The 17,735-nt window shown below is 37.8% G+C and overlaps 1 protein-coding gene across 7 annotated transcripts in view; it reads right to left on the bottom strand.

Moving 5' to 3' along the window:
• GEMIN6 (gem nuclear organelle associated protein 6) overlaps positions 1 to 17,735 on the bottom strand; it is a 40,927-nt gene that overhangs the window by 13,260 nt on the left and 9,932 nt on the right. For 4 of the 7 annotated variants that reach the window (XM_027555054.1, XM_027555050.1, XM_027555053.1 and 1 more), the window contains one exon: positions 6,467 to 8,405. The exons of the other annotated variants lie outside the window; for them this stretch is intronic. In XM_027555054.1, coding sequence (XP_027410855.1) covers positions 6,470 to 8,236 — 1,767 coding nt within the window. In that variant the 5' untranslated portion in view covers positions 8,237 to 8,405 and the 3' untranslated portion in view covers positions 6,467 to 6,469. Of the gene's footprint in view, positions 1 to 6,466; positions 8,406 to 17,735 lie in introns of those variants that run through there. 7 annotated transcript variants of the gene reach the window in all.

The raw sequence follows: 17,735 nt of genomic DNA, 5'->3' as shown, positions 1-17,735 counted from the left end.
ACGCCAGAAGGGAATGGCAGGACATCCTTAAAGTGATGAAAGAGAAAAACCTACAATCCAGATTACTGTACCCAGCAAGGATCTCATTCAAATATGATGGAAAAATCAAAAGCTTTACAGACAAGCAAAAGCTGAGAGAATTCAGGACCACCAAATCAGCTCTTCAACAAATGCTAAAGGATCTTCTCTAGACAGGAAACACAGAAAAGGTTTATAAACTCAAACCCAAAACAACAAAGTAAATGGCAATGGGATCATACTTATCAATAATTACCTTTAAATGTAAATGGGTTGAATGCCCCAATCAAAAGACAAAGACTGGGTGAATGGATACAAAAACAAGACCCCTATATATGCTGTCTACAAGAGACCCACCTCAAACCTAGGGACATATACAGACTGAAAGTGAAAGGCTGGAAAAAGATATTTCACTCAAATGGAGACCAAAAGAAAGCAGGCGTAGCAATACTGATGTCAGATAAAATAGACTTTGAAATAAAGGCTGTGAAAAGAAACAAAGAAGGACACTACATAATGATCAAAGCATCCACACAAAAAGAAGATATAACAATTATAAATATATATGCACCCAACATAGGAACACCACAATATGTAAGGCAAATGCTAACAAATATGAAAGGGGAAATTAACAGTAACACAATAATAGTGGGAGACTTTAATACCCCACTCACATCTATGGATAGATCAACTAAACAGAAAATTAGCAAGGAAACACAAACTTTAAATGATACAATGGACCAGTTAGACCTAATTGATATCTATAGGACATTTCACCCTAAAACAATGAAGTTCACCTTTTTCTCAAGTGCACACGGAACGTTTTCCAGGATAGATCACATCCTGGGCCATAAATCTAGCCTTGGTAAATTAAAAAAAAAAAAAAAAATTGAAATCATCTCAAGCATCTTTTCTGATCACAATGCGATAAGATTAGATGTCAACTACAGGAAAAAAACTATTAAAAATACAAACATACGGAGGCTAAACAACACACTTCTGAATAACCAACAAATCACAGAATAAATAAAAATACACATAGGGCTGGACCAGCGGTTGCCTGGGTTGCGGAGATGGGCTCTGCGGGCGGTGGCAAATCTGGCCTAGTATGTGAAGTTGGCGGTGCCTGATGGCGCCTCTGACACGAAGCTGGGTGGGGTAGAGTAGAGGGTGGTAGTTGCGGCAGGTGGGAGAAGGAGGGAGGCGGCGGTGAATCACTTATAAATGACTCCGAAGCAGGACCTGGAGACTAAATTCCAGGAGGATAATGGTTATTCATGACCAAGAAGGAAAGACCTGAGACATGGAATGAGCGATTGCAGCCCTTCAGTATGACACAGATTCACATCAAGATAAAGATGATGTGCAAAGAAAACCCATGCCCCCAAAGAGATTACAGCCACTCCTCCAGACAGATCCAGCAGGAATAACCACAAAAGTCACCTTGGGGCCACTTAATAGAACAGGGTGAGAGCTCCATGACCCCAACAGCATTAAAGAAGTTACAGAAGACTGCCGTCTGTCCCTTATCACCCAATAAAGGTTTCTTGGGATTCACGTCTCAAGGAAAATTTGAAGTAGGAGATAGATGGTTCCTGGGCTGAACAGCTGGTGATTTTCAAATGGAGCAAAACTGAAGTTTGTCCTCAGCCAGACAAGAATGACGTATTTCCCTTCCTCCATTGTTAGGAGGGAATAAACTGATGGGGGAATTGTGCAGTGAAAAGGAAAAAAGAGGAATGAGTTTTTCTTTTTCACTGCTCTGAGAGCAAAGAAGATAAAGAACAGTGAGCAGGCCTGAACATTCCTAGTTTGTTTTACTTTAACTGCTCCTGGTTCTGAATGTCTGTAACTAAGTTTGCTTTTCTGCACCCTAACTCTGCAGGAGCCACACTTCACTTGACTCTGTGCTAAATACATCCTCTATCTGATGTTTACAACAGCCTTCCCCTTGTAGTTACATGTCAGAAAGAAGGCCTCAGAGCCACCAGACTGCCCAATGCAGTTAGGGGTTACTGATGCCAGTTTATGACTGCCTTTGAAATGATGCAAGAGGAAGAAATCATGGTCCTGTCACCTTTGTTTCCTCATCACCGGCTCCTGACTCCTCCTGACTGTGAGCACCTGCCTTAGGGACACAGTTGTTGAGGCAGGAGCATGCTGTGTTCCCCTCTCCACTACCTGAGAATAAAAGCCACTATTCTGTTTCTTCCAAAAAAAAAAAAAAAAAATACACATAGAAATGAATGAAAATGAAAACACAACAACCCAAAACCTATAGGATTCAGTAAAAGCAGTGCTAAGGGGAAGGTTCATAGCAATATAAACCTACCTCAAGAAATAGGAGAGAAATCAAATAAATAACCTAACTCTACACCTAAAGCAACTAGAAAAGGAAGAAATGAAGAACCCAAAATCACTGCAGATGGTGACTGCAGCCATGAAATTAAAAGACGCTTACTCTTTGGAAGGAAAGTTATGACCAACCTAGTTATGGATATTGAAAAGCAGAGACATTACTTTGCCAACAAAGGTCCATCTAGTCAAGGCTATGGTTCTTCCAGTGGTCATGTATGGATGTGAGAATTGGACTGTGAAGAAAGCTGAGCACCAAAGAATTGATGCTTTTGAACTGTGGTGTTGGAGAAGACACTTGAGAGGCCCTTGGACTGCAAGGAGATCCAACCAGTCCATTCTGAAGGACATCAACCCTGGGATTTCTTTGGAAGGAATGATGCTAAAGCTGAAACTCCAGTACTTTGGCCACCTCATGCAAAGAGTTGACTCATTGGAAAAGACTCTGATGCTAGGAGGGATTGGGGGCAGGAGGAGAAGGGGACGACAGAGGATGAGATGGCTGGATGGCATCACTGACTCCATGGACGTGAGTTTGAGTGAACTCTGGGAGCTGGTGATGGACAGGGAGGCCTGGCATGCTCGATTCATGGGGTTGCAAAGAGTTGGACACGACTGAGCGACTGAACTGAACTGAACTGAAGGGTTAGTAGAAGGAAAGAAATCACAAAAATTAGGGCAGAAATAAATGCAAAAGAAACAAAGGAGACTGTAGCAAAAATCAACAAAGCTAAAAGCTGGTTCTTTGAGAAGATAAAATAGACAAACCATTAGCCAGACTCATCAAGAAACAAAGGGATAAGAATCAAATCAACAAAATTAGAAATGAAAATGGAGAAATCACAACAGACAACACAGAAATACAAAGGATCATAAGGACTACTATCAGCAACTATATACCAATAAAATGGACAACTTGGAAGAAATGGACAAATTCTTAGAACTTTCCAAAACTGAACCAGGAAGAAATAGAAAATCTTAACAGATACATCACAAGCACAGAAATTGAAACCATAATCAGAAATCTTCCAACAAACAAGAGCCCAGGACCAGACAGCTTCACAGCTGAATTCTACCAAAAATTTAGAGAAGAGCTAACACCTATCCTGCTCAAACTCTTCCAGAAAATTGCAGAGGAAGGTAAACTTCCAAACTCACTTTATGAGGCCACCATCACCCTAATACCAAAACCAGACAAAGATGCCACAAAAAAAGAAAACTACAGGCCAATATCACTGATGAACATAGATGCAAAAATCCTCAAAAAAAAAATCTAGCAAACAGGATCCAACAACATATTAAAAAGATCATACATCATGAACAAGTGGGCTTTATCCCAGGGATGCAAGGATTCTTCAATATTTGCAAATCAATCAATGTGACACACCACATTAACAAATTACAAGATTAAAATCACATGGTTATTTCACTAGATGCAGAGAAAGCCTTTAACAAAATTCAACATCCATTTATGATAAAAACCCTCCAGAAATCAGGCATAGAAGGAACATACCTCAACATAATAAAAGCCATATATGATAAACCCACAGCAAACATTATCCTCAATGGTGAAAAATTGAAAGCATTTCCCCTAAAGTCAGGAACAAAACAAGGATGCCCACTCTCACCACTGCTATTCAACATAGTTTTGGAAGTTTTGGCCACAGCAGTCAGAGCAGAAAAAGAAATAAAAGGAATCCAGATTGGAAAAGAAGAAGTAAAACTCTTACTGTTTGCAGATGACATGATCCTCTACATAGAAAACCCTAAAGACTCCACCAGAAAATTACTAGAGCTAATCAATGAATACAGTAAAGTTTCAGGATATAAAATTAACACACAGAAATCCCTTGCATTCCTATACACTAACAATGAGGAAACAGAGAAATTAAGGAAACAATTCCATTCACCATTGCAAAGAAAAGAATAAAATACTTAGGAATAAATCTACTTAAAGAAACAAAAGACCTATATATAGAAAACTATAAAACACTGATGAAAGAAATCAAAGATAACACAAATAGATGGAGAAATATACCATGTTCATGGATTGGAAGAATCAATATAGTGAAAATGAGTATACTACCCAAAGCAATCTATAGATTCAATGCAATCCGTATCAAGCTACCAACGTATTTTTCAGAGAATTAGAACAAATAATTTCACAATTTGTATGGAATTACAAAAAACCTCGAATAGCCAAAGCAATCTTGAGAAAGAATGGAACTGGAGGAATCAACCTGCCTGACTTCAGGCTATGCTACAAAGCAACAGTCATCAAGACAGTATGGTACTGGCACAAAGACAGAAATACAGATCAATGGAACAAAATAGAAAGCCTAGAGATAAACCTACGCACCTATGGACACCTTATCCTTGACAAAGGAGGCAAGAATATACAATGGAGAAAAGACAATCTCTTTAACAAGTGGTGCCGGGAAAACCAGTCAACCATTTGTAAAACTAGTCAACCACTTTAATCCATTTTGAGTTTATTTTTGTGTATGAAACTAGAACACTTTCTAATACCGTACACAAAAATAAACTCAAAATGGATTAAAAATATAAATGTAATACCAGAAACTATAAAACTCGTAGAGGAAAATATTGGCAAAACACTCTCTGACGTAAATCATAGCAGGATTCTCTATGACCCACCTCCCAGAGTAATGGAAATAAAAGCAAAAATAAACAAATGGGAGCTAATTAAACTTAAAAGCTTTTGCACAACAAAGGAAACTCTAAGCAAGGTGAAAAGACAGCCTTCAGAATGGGAGAAAATTACAGCAAACAAAACAACTGACAAAGAATTAATCTCAAAAAAAATCTCAAAAATTAAGCAGCTCATGTATCTGAATTCCAGAAAAATAATCAACCCAATCAAAAAATGGGCCAAAGAACTAAATAGACATTTCTCCAAAGAAGACATACAGATGGCTAACAAACACCTGAAAAGATGCTCAACATCACTCATTATCAGAGAAAGGCAAATCAAAACCACAATGATGTAACATTCATGCCGGTCAGAATGGCTGCTATCAAAAAGTCTACAAACAATAAATGCTGGAGAAGGTGTGGAGAAAGGGGGACCCTCTTACACTGTTGGTGGGAATGCAAACTAATATAGCCACTATGGAGAACAGTGTGGAGATTCCTTAAAAAACTGGAAATAGAACTGCCATGTGACCCAGCAATCCCACTGCTGGGCATACACACTGAGGAAACTAGAATTGAAAGAGACACATGTACCCCAGTGTTAATCGCAGCACTGTTTACAATAGCTAGAACATGAAAGCAACCTAGATGTCCTCTGGCAGACGAATGGATAAGAAAGCTGTGGTAAATATATATAATGGAATATTACTCAGCTGTTAAAAAGAACACATTTGGATCAGTTCTAATGAGATTGATGAAACTGGAGCCTATTATACAGAGTGAAGTAAGTCAAAAAGAAAAACACCAGTACAGTATATTAATGCATATATGTGGAATTTAGAAAGATGATAATGATGACCCTATATGCGATACAGCAAAAGAGACAAAGATGTAAAGAACAGACTTTTGGACTCTAGGGGGAACGTGAGGGAGAGATGATTTGAGAGAATAGCATTGAAACATGTATATTACATATGTGAAACAGATTGCCAGTCTAGGTTCAATACATGAGACAGGACACTCAGGGCTGGTGCACTGGGATGACCCTGAGGGATGGGATGGGGAGGGAGGTGGGAGGGGGCTTCAGGATGGGGGACACATATACACCCATAGCTGATTCATGTCAGTGTATGGCAAAAACCACTACAATATTGTAATTAGCCTCCAATTAAAATTAAAAAAAAATAAAATGTACATCATTTACCTTTCCTTTTTCAAGAATATGCATCACTCCATTTGCCAGTCTAAAACATTCCATTTTATAGGTATGGAGGAGGGAAGAGGAAAAAGTAATGGCCAGTTCCTTTCTTCCTTGTTACTGGTCAGATTCTTAGCAGTTGCCTCTTCTTGGATTTCTTCCACAAAGAAATTATTTTTCTACTTGTTAATTACCAAGCTGATAGTAGACATTTCACTCATAAAAAAACCACCACACTTGTGTTTAAATAACTTTTTCTTTAGCTATTTGTTCAAGGGCTATGTGAGCTCTAAACTGTAATCGGGCTTCCATGGAATAGTCTTTGTAATTTTTTATGTTTTCTAGGGTTTTTGTTGCACTGGCATAATCTCCTTTTAGATAGTATAGAATTCCCAGTTCATAGTAAGAATACGGCACCAAATAGTGGTCATATTTTAACAATTTCTCCTTTTGAATGACATGACTAAAGTAGTACTCAGCCATTGAATATTTCCCTAAGTATTTCAGACACAGACCTTTCAGTAAATTTAATAAACTTATGTCATCTATGACATACTCTTTATTTGGAGTTTCTTGTAAAAGTTCTTCTCCTTTGTCAATGATTGATAGCCAGGTTGAAATAAGCTCTAGCTTTTTGCTTATGACTCGGAAACCACTCCAGGCATACATAAGTTCCAGAATGGGCTGTGCTGTAAACCAGCCTGCAGTTGTCCCATAGCGCTGACCCTTCTCAGCAACAAACTTTTCTATCGGCACAGAAGTTCCTAAAATTCTGATTCTCAGGCTATCCACGCTTAGGAAGAGAGAGCTCATGTCCTCACTTACTGATTTCGCAAAATCAGGAGGAAGCACGGCTAGTAGAGAAGCTTTCGTGAAAGAATATACTGACTTGGACCACCTGCTGTTTTGAACCAGCACATGGGCATAGTGGTAAGCCTGCTTCCATTCCAGCAGAAAAATGTGGCACCACATGAGTTCCCAGTAACAGAGGTGATGAAGCTGATTCCATTCATTCTGAATAAAAATGCACTCTTCTAATGTTAACTGGGCATGTTTAAAATATCCTTTCAGCATACTAAAACGTGCATGAAAAAATTTAAGTATGACACAGTTTGGAAATTTCTGAAGGGAGATTAGGAAGAGATTCTCCACAGCAGAATTATGGTTCCTTTCAACACTAAAAGCTATGGAGAGATAATTGTAATAGAACAGTAGAATCAAAACACTAAAGATATTATTTATATGGGATTCAGATGCACTCTCATTAAGCAAAGTCAAGCCTACCTCTCTATCGCCAGAATATCCAACAACATTGAGCAGTTTAAGTGTCCTTGGTGGCACAAGTGATAATAACAAGTTGAATACTCCAAGTCCAAATTTTATGCCTCCAACCAGGTGTCTGTAGGTTTTGCTTTGGTAATCAGGTATCTGTGTTAACACTTGCTGACAGTCTTTATATATTTGGTAACTTAACCCAATGTTGATCCCGCTTTTAAGAAAACTAAGCATACTGTCATCTTGTATAAACATTACAGTGGATTTCAAGATCAAACACTCAGCATAGCAGACTTCTGCATGCAATTCCTCTTCTTTAATAGCCTTTATTCCCTGCCTGCTAACTAGACGAGAAAAATTTATCATCCTAGATTTTCTTCGGAAATTGTTACAGACTCTCAAAGCTTCCTTTGTGGCAGTCATCCCAATCTCTATATCCTGTGGATCAAAAGTCAAGAAGGCCTTGACAACCATAAGGATGCTATAGATTACAGCATGGTATATGCTGTTTTTTGACCATGGATAAATGAGATGTATGGCATCAGAGAATCTGTTATTTAGAAATAAATACAATCCCGTTGTGCATTCTTCCAAGGAAGATACTAAATCCATTGTTGCTGCTGCAGGGATAATTTCATAGGCATCTTCAAACTTGTCCTCCTCCTTATTTACTACCTTACTAAATGATGTAAACCCGTGCTCCATATCGTCTCTCTTATTCAGAGTAAGCGACATATTCGTTTCCCTACTTTAGAGATGTGAAGTATCTGAAGTAGAGAGGTGTGGCCTCAGTGAGGGTAGTTCCTGATCTCCTAATGGGGTCACTTCTTCCACGGCCTGAAGTCTTGCTGTTATAATGGAGGCAGACTTAGAGCTGTGAGGTTCAGTATCAAGATATTCTCATCTATGTCAGACAAAGGGGGGAAAAAAAGATAATTTTATTTACCTAGAAGATGAATTTCTGAAAAGTTAAAATCATGTGGAACATACTAAAGAAAATACGCTCTTTTAGAACACTGTGAAGCAAATCCTTTGTAAACCAAAGAGGTCCTTTGGGAACCATCCCTCCAATCTATCATTTTCATAAGATCATTCTTTTGTTTATTTGTGTTGCAGAAATGTACAATGATTGCTGAACAAAGATAATGAATTCTCTGTAGGAAGACCTTGGGGGCAAGAATCTGGCTGGAAAGAGAAATATATTTGAATATGTTTCTAGTTAAGACTAGAGGAAAGGGTAAGTTGTCCAGACCAAAGAATACAGATTATGAGAATTAAAAACCCAACACCTGTTATTCTTAGTACCACTGCTGTACTTGCATATATTTTCACAGAAAACTAGGTCTTGATAAAATATTATGGTTAGTTATAGAAGGTTTTGGAATGGAAAGTGCTGTGTAAATTAGAAAGATTTCCTTGCATTGTTGCAATTAGGAAAAAAACTCAAATGCAACAGTTTTTATCACAACATTATTATAAAATCTTGGTAGGAAGGTGGGGTGGATGTGGGCACAATGGAAAACCAATTCCAAACAACAAGTTATTTAATATATTCATAATAATACAATAGGTCCAATTAATCTATTCTTAAAAATAGAAACTGCCAAAAAAAAAGAAACTGCAAGCAAAATGCTTCAATAGTAATTTTCACAATGTTTTACAACAATTAGAAACATAGGTTAAAATGTACTTCAATTTTGTGTTTTTATATGTTAAATGACAGGAGGGGAAAATGAAACAGAGGAGAATAATCAAAGGAAAAGAAAGAGAAAAGCAGAAGGGATACAGATTTTTATAAAGTGGGAAGAGAAAATAGGGAAAATATGTTATATATTAAAAAAATAAATAAAGGGAGATAACAGCCTCAAAGATACTATTCTACTTAAATTGCTTGTTTTTAAACCTTAAGGTTTAGTTATGCTTCAGTATTAGCAACTATTATCATAATTCATTGTAAAGCTAAGTTAATTACACATTTATCTAAAAGGCTCAGCTCTGAACACATCTTTCATGTCTGTCTTCATCACAGAGTACAGTGCCTGCCTCTTACTCATTAAACTAAATGAATATCATATGACTATGACAGTTTCTGATTTACTAAGATAAATTCAGAATGAAATAATCAATTGCTGTTAAAACTCTAAGAGTCTTCACAGACATAGAGAAGAGACTGTGGTTGCCAAGGAGAAGATGGGAAGTTGGGGGAATGGACTGGAAGTCTGGGGTCTGCACATGTATAGGCTTCCCAAGTGGTACTACTGGTAAAGAAACCAGCTGCCAATGCAGGAGACATAAGAGACTTGGGTTCAATCTCTGGGTCGGGAAGACCCCCTGGAGGAGAGCACAGCAATCCACTCCAGTATTCTTGCCTGGAGAATACCATGGACAGAAGAGACTGATGGGCTACAAGCCATATATACATACATATATATAAACACACACACACACATATATGCTGTGTGCATGCATGCTAAATTGCTTCAGTTGCGTCTGACTCTGTGTGACCCTATGGACAGAATTCCTTTGGTGCATAACAGAAATTAATACAACATTGTAAATACTTCGTTTAAAAACTTTTTTATAAAAAGAAAAAGCTAAACTTGCAGCAACAGAGAGTAGAATGGTGGTTATCAGAGGCTGGGAGATAGGGAAACTGGAGAAATGTATAAACTTGTAACTAGTAGATAAATAAATCCTGGAAATCTACTGCACAGCATAGTGATTATAGTCAACAATATTGTATTATAAACTTCTAAGTGTCTGAGAGACTAGATTTTAATTGTTCTCACCACAAAATAGAAATGATAATTATGTAACATGATAGATGTGTTAGCTAACTCTACAGTGGTAACCATACTGCAATATCCAAATATATCAGATCAACTTACTGTAAACCATAAACTTACACAATGTTTTATGTCAAGAATATATCAATTAAAAATGTATGGTTCTGAAAAAAATCTATAAGAGTCTGAAAATTTTAACAGTGAATACAAATCACTAAAGTTCTTAATATAGTAAGAATTGCCATGAATCAATTAGATAGAAGAAACACTCCAACAGAAAAATCAGCAAAGGACAGAAACAAATTGCCAGTGAGCATAATGTTCAATTTCACTGTAAATCAACAAAATACAAATGAAAAGAAATCCATTAAAAAACAAACTTTGCAGGTTAAAAATATGATAACATCCAATATTAATGAAAGTAGAGAATCAAATACCCTTGTAGGTTAATTAGGGAGGTGTATAAATGGCTATAACCCTTTTGGAGAGTTATTTGGCAACATGCTTTAAAACTTTTATATTTTTTAATACTCTGACTCTCATTTCATTTATGGAATTATTCTAAAGAAATAGTCAGGGATGTGCATCTATACAAGTTGTATACACTTCAGCATTATTTATAATATGAAAATGAAAATAATCTAAATTTCTTACAACAGAGGATACCCATATAATCAAAATCTATGCAAATAGATTCTATAAGATCTATAAGATTATAGAATATTTAATGACTTGGAAAATTGTTTATGGTGTAATACACTATATTAGTTCTCCAGAGAAACAAATCCAATACCAGATACCTGGCAATAGCATAAACATATAAAGGCCATTATGACAAATCTACAGCTAACATCATACTCCATGGTGACAAGCTGAAAGCATTTACTCAGGAACAAGACAAGGATGCCCAGTCTCACCACTTTTATTCAACATAGTTTTGGAAATCCTAGCCATAGCAATCAGAGAAGAAAAAGAAATAAAAGGAATTCAAATTGGAAAGGAAGAAGTAAAACTGTCACTGTTTACAGATGACATAATACTAGACATAGAAAATCTTAAAGATGCCACCAGAAAATTACCAAAGATCATCAATGAATTCAGTAGAGCTGAAGGATACAAAATTAATATATAGAAATCTGCTGCTTTTCTAAGTAATAATGAACTATCATAAAGAGAAATTTAAAAAAATTCCCATTTACCACTGTACTAAAAAGAACAAAATACCTAGGAATAAATCTACCTAAGAAGGGTATATTTATATCTCTATACTCAGAAACACTGATGAAAGAAATTGAAGACAACACAAACTGATGGAAAGATATACTGTGTTCTTGGATTGGAAGAATTAATACTGCTAAAATGACCACACTACCCAAGGCAATCTATAGATTCAAGTACTATCCCTATCAAAATACTTACGGCATTTTTCACAGAAATAGAACAAAAAAAATTTTTAGAACAAATAATTTTAAAATTTGAATGGAGACACAAAAGACCCCAAATAGCCAAAACAATCTTAAGAAGAACAAACCTGGAAGAATCCACACCCCCAACTTCAGACTATACTACAAAGATACAGTCATCAAAACAGTATAGTACTGTACCTCCCTTGCAGTCCAGTGGTTAAGAATCTGCCTGCCAATACAGGGGACATGCATTTGATCCCTGGTCCAGGAAAACTCCACCAGCTGTGGGGCAACTAAGCCCTTGCACCACAACTACTAAGCCCACACTCTAAAGCCCATGCTCTGCAACAAGAGAAGCCACCGCAATGAAAAGCCCATGCACCACAAACTAGAGAGCAGCCTCTGCTTGCCACAACTACAAAAAGTCCATGTGCTGCAATGAGTGCAGCCAAAAATAAATAAATAAACAAACAATAAAATTTAAAAAGAAAACAGTATGGCACTGTCTCAAAAACAGATACATAGATCAATGGAGAACAGAATAGAGAACACAGAAATAAACCTGTGGGCTTACTGTCAATTAATCTATGACAAAGGAGGAAGAATATACAAAGAAGAAAAAGGCAGTCTCTTCAATAACTGGTGCTGGAAAAACTAGACAGCCACATGTAAAAGAATGAAATTAAAATATTCTCTTACATCATATATAAAAATAAATTGAAAATGGATTAAAGACCTAAATACCTAAATATAAGACCAGATACCATAAAACTCCTAGAAGAAAACATAGGCAGAACACTCTTTGACATAAATTGTAGCAGTATTTTTTTTGAGCTATCTCCAAGAGCAAAGGAAATAAAACCAAAAATAAACAAACGGAACCTAATTAAATGTAAAAGCTTTTGCACAGCATAGGAAATCACTGACAATACTAAAAGACAACTTACTGAATGGCAGAAAATATTTGCAAGTGGTATGACTGATAAGGGGTTAATATCCCACAAATATAAACAGTTCATACAACTCAACATCAAAAACACAACAACAAACAAACTCGAACAACCTAATTTTAAAAATGGACAGAAGATATGAATAGACATTTTTCCAGAGAGGAAATGCGGATGGCCAACACGCACACATGAAAAGATGCTCAACATCATTAGCCATCAGGGAAATGCAAATCAAAACCACATTTGATTTGTCAGAATGGCTATCATCAAAAAGTACATAAATGATAAATGTTGCCGAGGATGTAAAGAAAAGGGAACCCTGTTCAAGTTGGTTGAGTAGAAGGATGTGCACTCATCTTCTCCTCCAAGAGCACCAAAATCACAACTAGCTATTGAACTAGACAGGAGGGTGCTGGAACCCACCAAAAAAAGATACCCTATGTCCAAAGACAAAGAAGAAGCCTCAGTGAGATGATAGGAGGGACACAATCACCACAAAATCAAATTTCAAACCCACCCGGTGAGTGACCCACAAACCAGAGAACAATAGTGCCAAAGAAATTCTCCAACTGTTGTGAAGGTTCTGAACGCCACATCAGCCTTCCCAGCCAAGGGATCCAAAAACGGGACTGGGAATTCCCAAGGAATCTGACCTTGAAGGCCAACAGGATTTGATTATAGGACTTGCACAGGACTGGGGGAAACAGAGACTCCAGGCTTGGAAGCCACAAACAAAATCTTGCCCACACCAAGACCCAGAGGAAAGGAGCAGTGACCTCACAGGAGACTGAACCAAAACTACCTGATAGTGTTGGAGGGTCTCCTGTGGAGCCATGAATTGGCAGGGGCTCATCACAGGGAGGGGGCACTGGTAGCAGCAGTCTGGGAAGGTTCCCCTTGGCGTAAGCCCTCTTGGAGGTGGCCACTAACCCTACCATAGAGCTCCTACACCCCAGGGCTGGGTAGCCTCAGGCCAAACAACTAACAGGGAGGGAGTGCAACCTAACCCATCAGCAGATAATTTGATTAAAGCTATGTTCAAGCTGGTTTTAGAAAAGGCAGAGGAACCAGAGATCAAATTGCCAACATCCACTAGATCATCAAAAAAGCAAGAGTTCCAGAAAAACATCTATTTCTGCTTTATTGACTATGCCAAAGCCTTTGCCTGTGTGGATCACAATCAACTGTGGAAAATTCTGAAAGAGATAGGAATACCAGACCACCTGGCATCTTGAGAAACCTTTATGCAGGTCAGGAAGCAACAGTTAGAACTGGACATGGAACAACAGACTGGTTCCAAATAGGAAAAGGAGTACATCAAGGCTGTATATTGTCACCCTGCTTATTTAACTTATATGCAGAGTACATCATGAGAAACGCTGGGCTGGACGAAGCACAAGCTGGAATCAAGATTGCCGGGAGAAATATCAATAACCTCAGATATGCAGATGACACCACCCTTATGCCAGAAAGCAAATAAGAACTAAAGAGCCTCTTGATAAAAGTGAAAGTGGAGAGTGAAAAAGTTGGCTTAAAGCTCAACATTCAGAAAACTAAGATCATGGCATCTGGTCCCATCACTTCATGGCAAATACATGGGGAAACAGTGGCTGACTTTATTTTTCTGGGCTCCAAAATCATTGCAGATGGTGACTGCACCCATTAAATTAAATGATGCTTACTCCTTGGAAGGAAAGTTATGACCACCTAGACAGCATATTCAAAAGCAGAGACATTACTTTGTCAACAAAGGTCCGTCTAGCCAAGGCTGTGGTTTTTCCAGTGGTCATGTATGGATGTGAGAGTTGGACTATAAAGAAAGCTGAGCGCCGAAGAATTGATGCTTTTGAACTGTGGTGTTGGAGAAGACTCTTGAGAGTCCCTTGGACTGCAAGGAGATCCAACCAATCTATCCTAAAGCAGATCAGTCCTGGGTGTTCATTGGAAGGATGGATGTTGAAACTGAAACGCTCAATACTTAGGCCACCTGATGCGAAGAGCTGACTCACTGGAAAAAACCCTGATGCTGGGAAAGATTGAGGACAGAAGGAAAAGGGGGCAACAGAGGATGTGATGGTTGGATGGCATCACTGACTCAATGGACATGGGTTTGGGTGGACTCTGGGAGTTGGTGATGGACAGGGAGGCCTGGCATGCTGCAGTTCATGGGGTCGCAAAGAGTTGGACATGACTGAGCGACTGAACTGAACTGAACTGAGGAAGGCCCTGTCCACCACAGCAAGACTCAGTTTTCCCATCAGACCCTACCATCAGGAAGCTTACTCAAGTCTCTTAGCCTCCTCCATCAGAGGGCAGATAAAAAAAGCAAGAAGAACCACAATGCCAAAGCGGCTAGAACAAAAACCACATTACAGGAAGGTAATTGAGATGAAAAAGCAGAAAGTTATGTCCCCCATGAAGGGACAAGACAAAACCCCAGAAAAACAACTAAATGAAGTGGAGATAAGCAACCCTCCAGAAAAAGAATTCAGAATAATGATAGTGAAGATGATCCAGGATTTTGGGAAAACAACAGAGAAGATACAAGAAATGCTTATAAAAGACCTAGAATAACTAAAGACTAAATAAACAGAGATGAATACTATACTAGGAGGAATCAATAGCAGAATAACTGAGGCAGAAGAATGGATAAATGACCTGGAGAACAGAATGGTGGAAATCACTGCCACAGAACCAAACATAGGAAAAAGAATAACAAAAAAAAAAAAATGAAGACAGCCTAAGAGACTTCTGGGACAACATTAAGCACACCAACATTCGCATTATAGGAGTTCCAGAAGGAGAAGAGAGTGAAAAAGGACCTGAGAAAATATTTTTATAATAGCTGAAAACTTCCCTCACATGGCAAAGGAAATAGTCAACTAAGTCCAAGAAGCACAGAGAGTCCCAAGCAGGATAAACCCAAGGAGGAACACACTGAAACACATATTAATCAAACTGACAAAAATTAAAGATAAAGATAAAACATTAAAAGCAACAAGGGAAAAACGACAAATAACATACAAGAGAACTCCCATCAGGTTATCAGCTAATTTCTCAACAAACTCTACAAACCAGAAGGGAATGGCACAATGTATTTAAAGTGATGAAAGGGAAGAACCTACAGCCGAGAATACTCTACCCAGCAAGACTTGGCTGGGTAGAGTCTGGCTCTACTCTTTTTGTCTGACTATTCTCCATTCAGATTTGATGGAGAAATCAAAAGCTTTCCAGACAAGCAAAAATTAAGAGAATTCAGCACCACCAAACCAGCTGTATGACAAATGCTAAAGCAGGAAGCACAAGAGAAGAAAAAGACCTACATAAAATAAACCCAATTAAAAGAGTAATAGGATCGTATATATCGATAATTACCTTAAATGTAAATGGATTAAATGCACCAACCAAAAGACATAGACTGGCTGGGTAGATGAAAACATGTGCATGTATGCACTTCCACTTACCATCACTCTGCTTGATGCCCCCCCTCCAAATTGTATATAATTACTTTATATTGTTAGGTTAACCATGCCCCCATTATGGCTTGAAATTATAATCATCCTTTTTGATTGTGAAAGCTGGTAAACATCATTCTATATCACCAAAACTACCATTTAACAGAAAAACCAGTAATCAGTTTTTTAAATCCAGATGCATATCAGAATTATCTTCGAATTTTTTGAAAAATACAAATGCCCACATATTGTTTTTTTTTTCCTCCAAAGCTCCAGATATATTTCTAAAGAGCAGCCATATTTAAAAGCAACTGGACTATATGATGATATTTTACTTTTATCTAGCTTCACTTTTTCTATTACATATTCAGTGCTCCCATTTCATTTAGTTTAAGTTTTCCAATTTCTCCATCTCTTCTTTTCTTTGATGTTATTTCTCAAGCCTTTATCAAGCATAGTAGAAAAATATTTGTATACATATATATATATATAAGTATGTATAACATATATTTTAGAAAACTTATGAGTTTTTGCCTAAAAAATTTATGACATCTTGATTCCACTTGTTTGACTTAGTATGAATAGAATGATAAATTCTAATTTAAAAAATGGATATGCAACAAGCAACAAAAGTTTAGTGTATAGCACAGGAAACTATAGTCAATATCTTATAATAACCTATAATGGAAAATAATTTGAAAAATATTGTATGTGTATATGTACAACTGAATCATCTCGCTGTGCACCTGAAACATTGTAAGTTAACTATATTCAATAAAATATATATATTAAGAAAAAAAAAGAAAAGGGAACCCGGGTGGGAATGTAAATTAGTGCAGCCACTATGGAAAACAGCCTGGAGGTTTCCCAAAAAAAATAAAAATAGAACTACCATATGATCCAGCAATTCCACTCCTGGGTATACACTAGAAAAAACCAAAAGTACTAATTCAAAAAGATATATGCACCCCGATTTTCAAAGCAGCATTATTTACAACTGCCAAGATATAGAAGCAATGTAACTGTCCATCAATAGATGAATGGATAAAGAAGATGTGATATATATGTATGTATATATAGGCTTCCTTGATGGCTCAGATGGTAAAGAATCTGCCTACAATGTAGGAGACCTGGGTTTGATCCCTGGGTAGGAAAGATTCCTTGGAGTAGGAAATGGCAACCCACTCCAGTATTCTTGCCTAGAAAATTCCATGGACAGAGAAACCTGGTGGGCTACACTCCATGGGGTCACAAAAAGTTGAACACAAATGAGCAAATGAGTATGCACACATATGTATATACATATATTTATACACACTGGAATACTGCTGCTGCTGCTGCTAAGTCGCTTCAGTCGTGTCCGACTCTGTGTGACCCCATAGACAGCGGCCCACCAGGCTCCCCCGTCCCTGGGATTCTCCAGGCAAGAACACTGGAGTGGGTTGCTATTTCCTTCTCCAATGCATGAAAGTGAAAAGTGAAAGTGAAGTCGCTCAGTCGTGTCCGACTCTTCGAGACCCCATGGTCTGCAGCCTACCAGGCTCTCCGTCCATGGGATATTCCAGGCAAGAGTACTGGAGTGGGGTGCCACTGCCTTCTCCAGTTGGAATACTACTAGCCATAAAAAGAATGAAATT

Source organism: Bos indicus x Bos taurus, chromosome 11, assembly GCF_003369695.1.
Source record: "Bos indicus x Bos taurus breed Angus x Brahman F1 hybrid chromosome 11, Bos_hybrid_MaternalHap_v2.0, whole genome shotgun sequence".
NCBI classification, from domain to species: Eukaryota; Metazoa; Chordata; class Mammalia; order Artiodactyla; family Bovidae; genus Bos; species Bos indicus x Bos taurus.
Note: the sequence above shows the minus strand (reverse complement) of the source record. Positions and strands in the feature narration are given on the sequence as shown.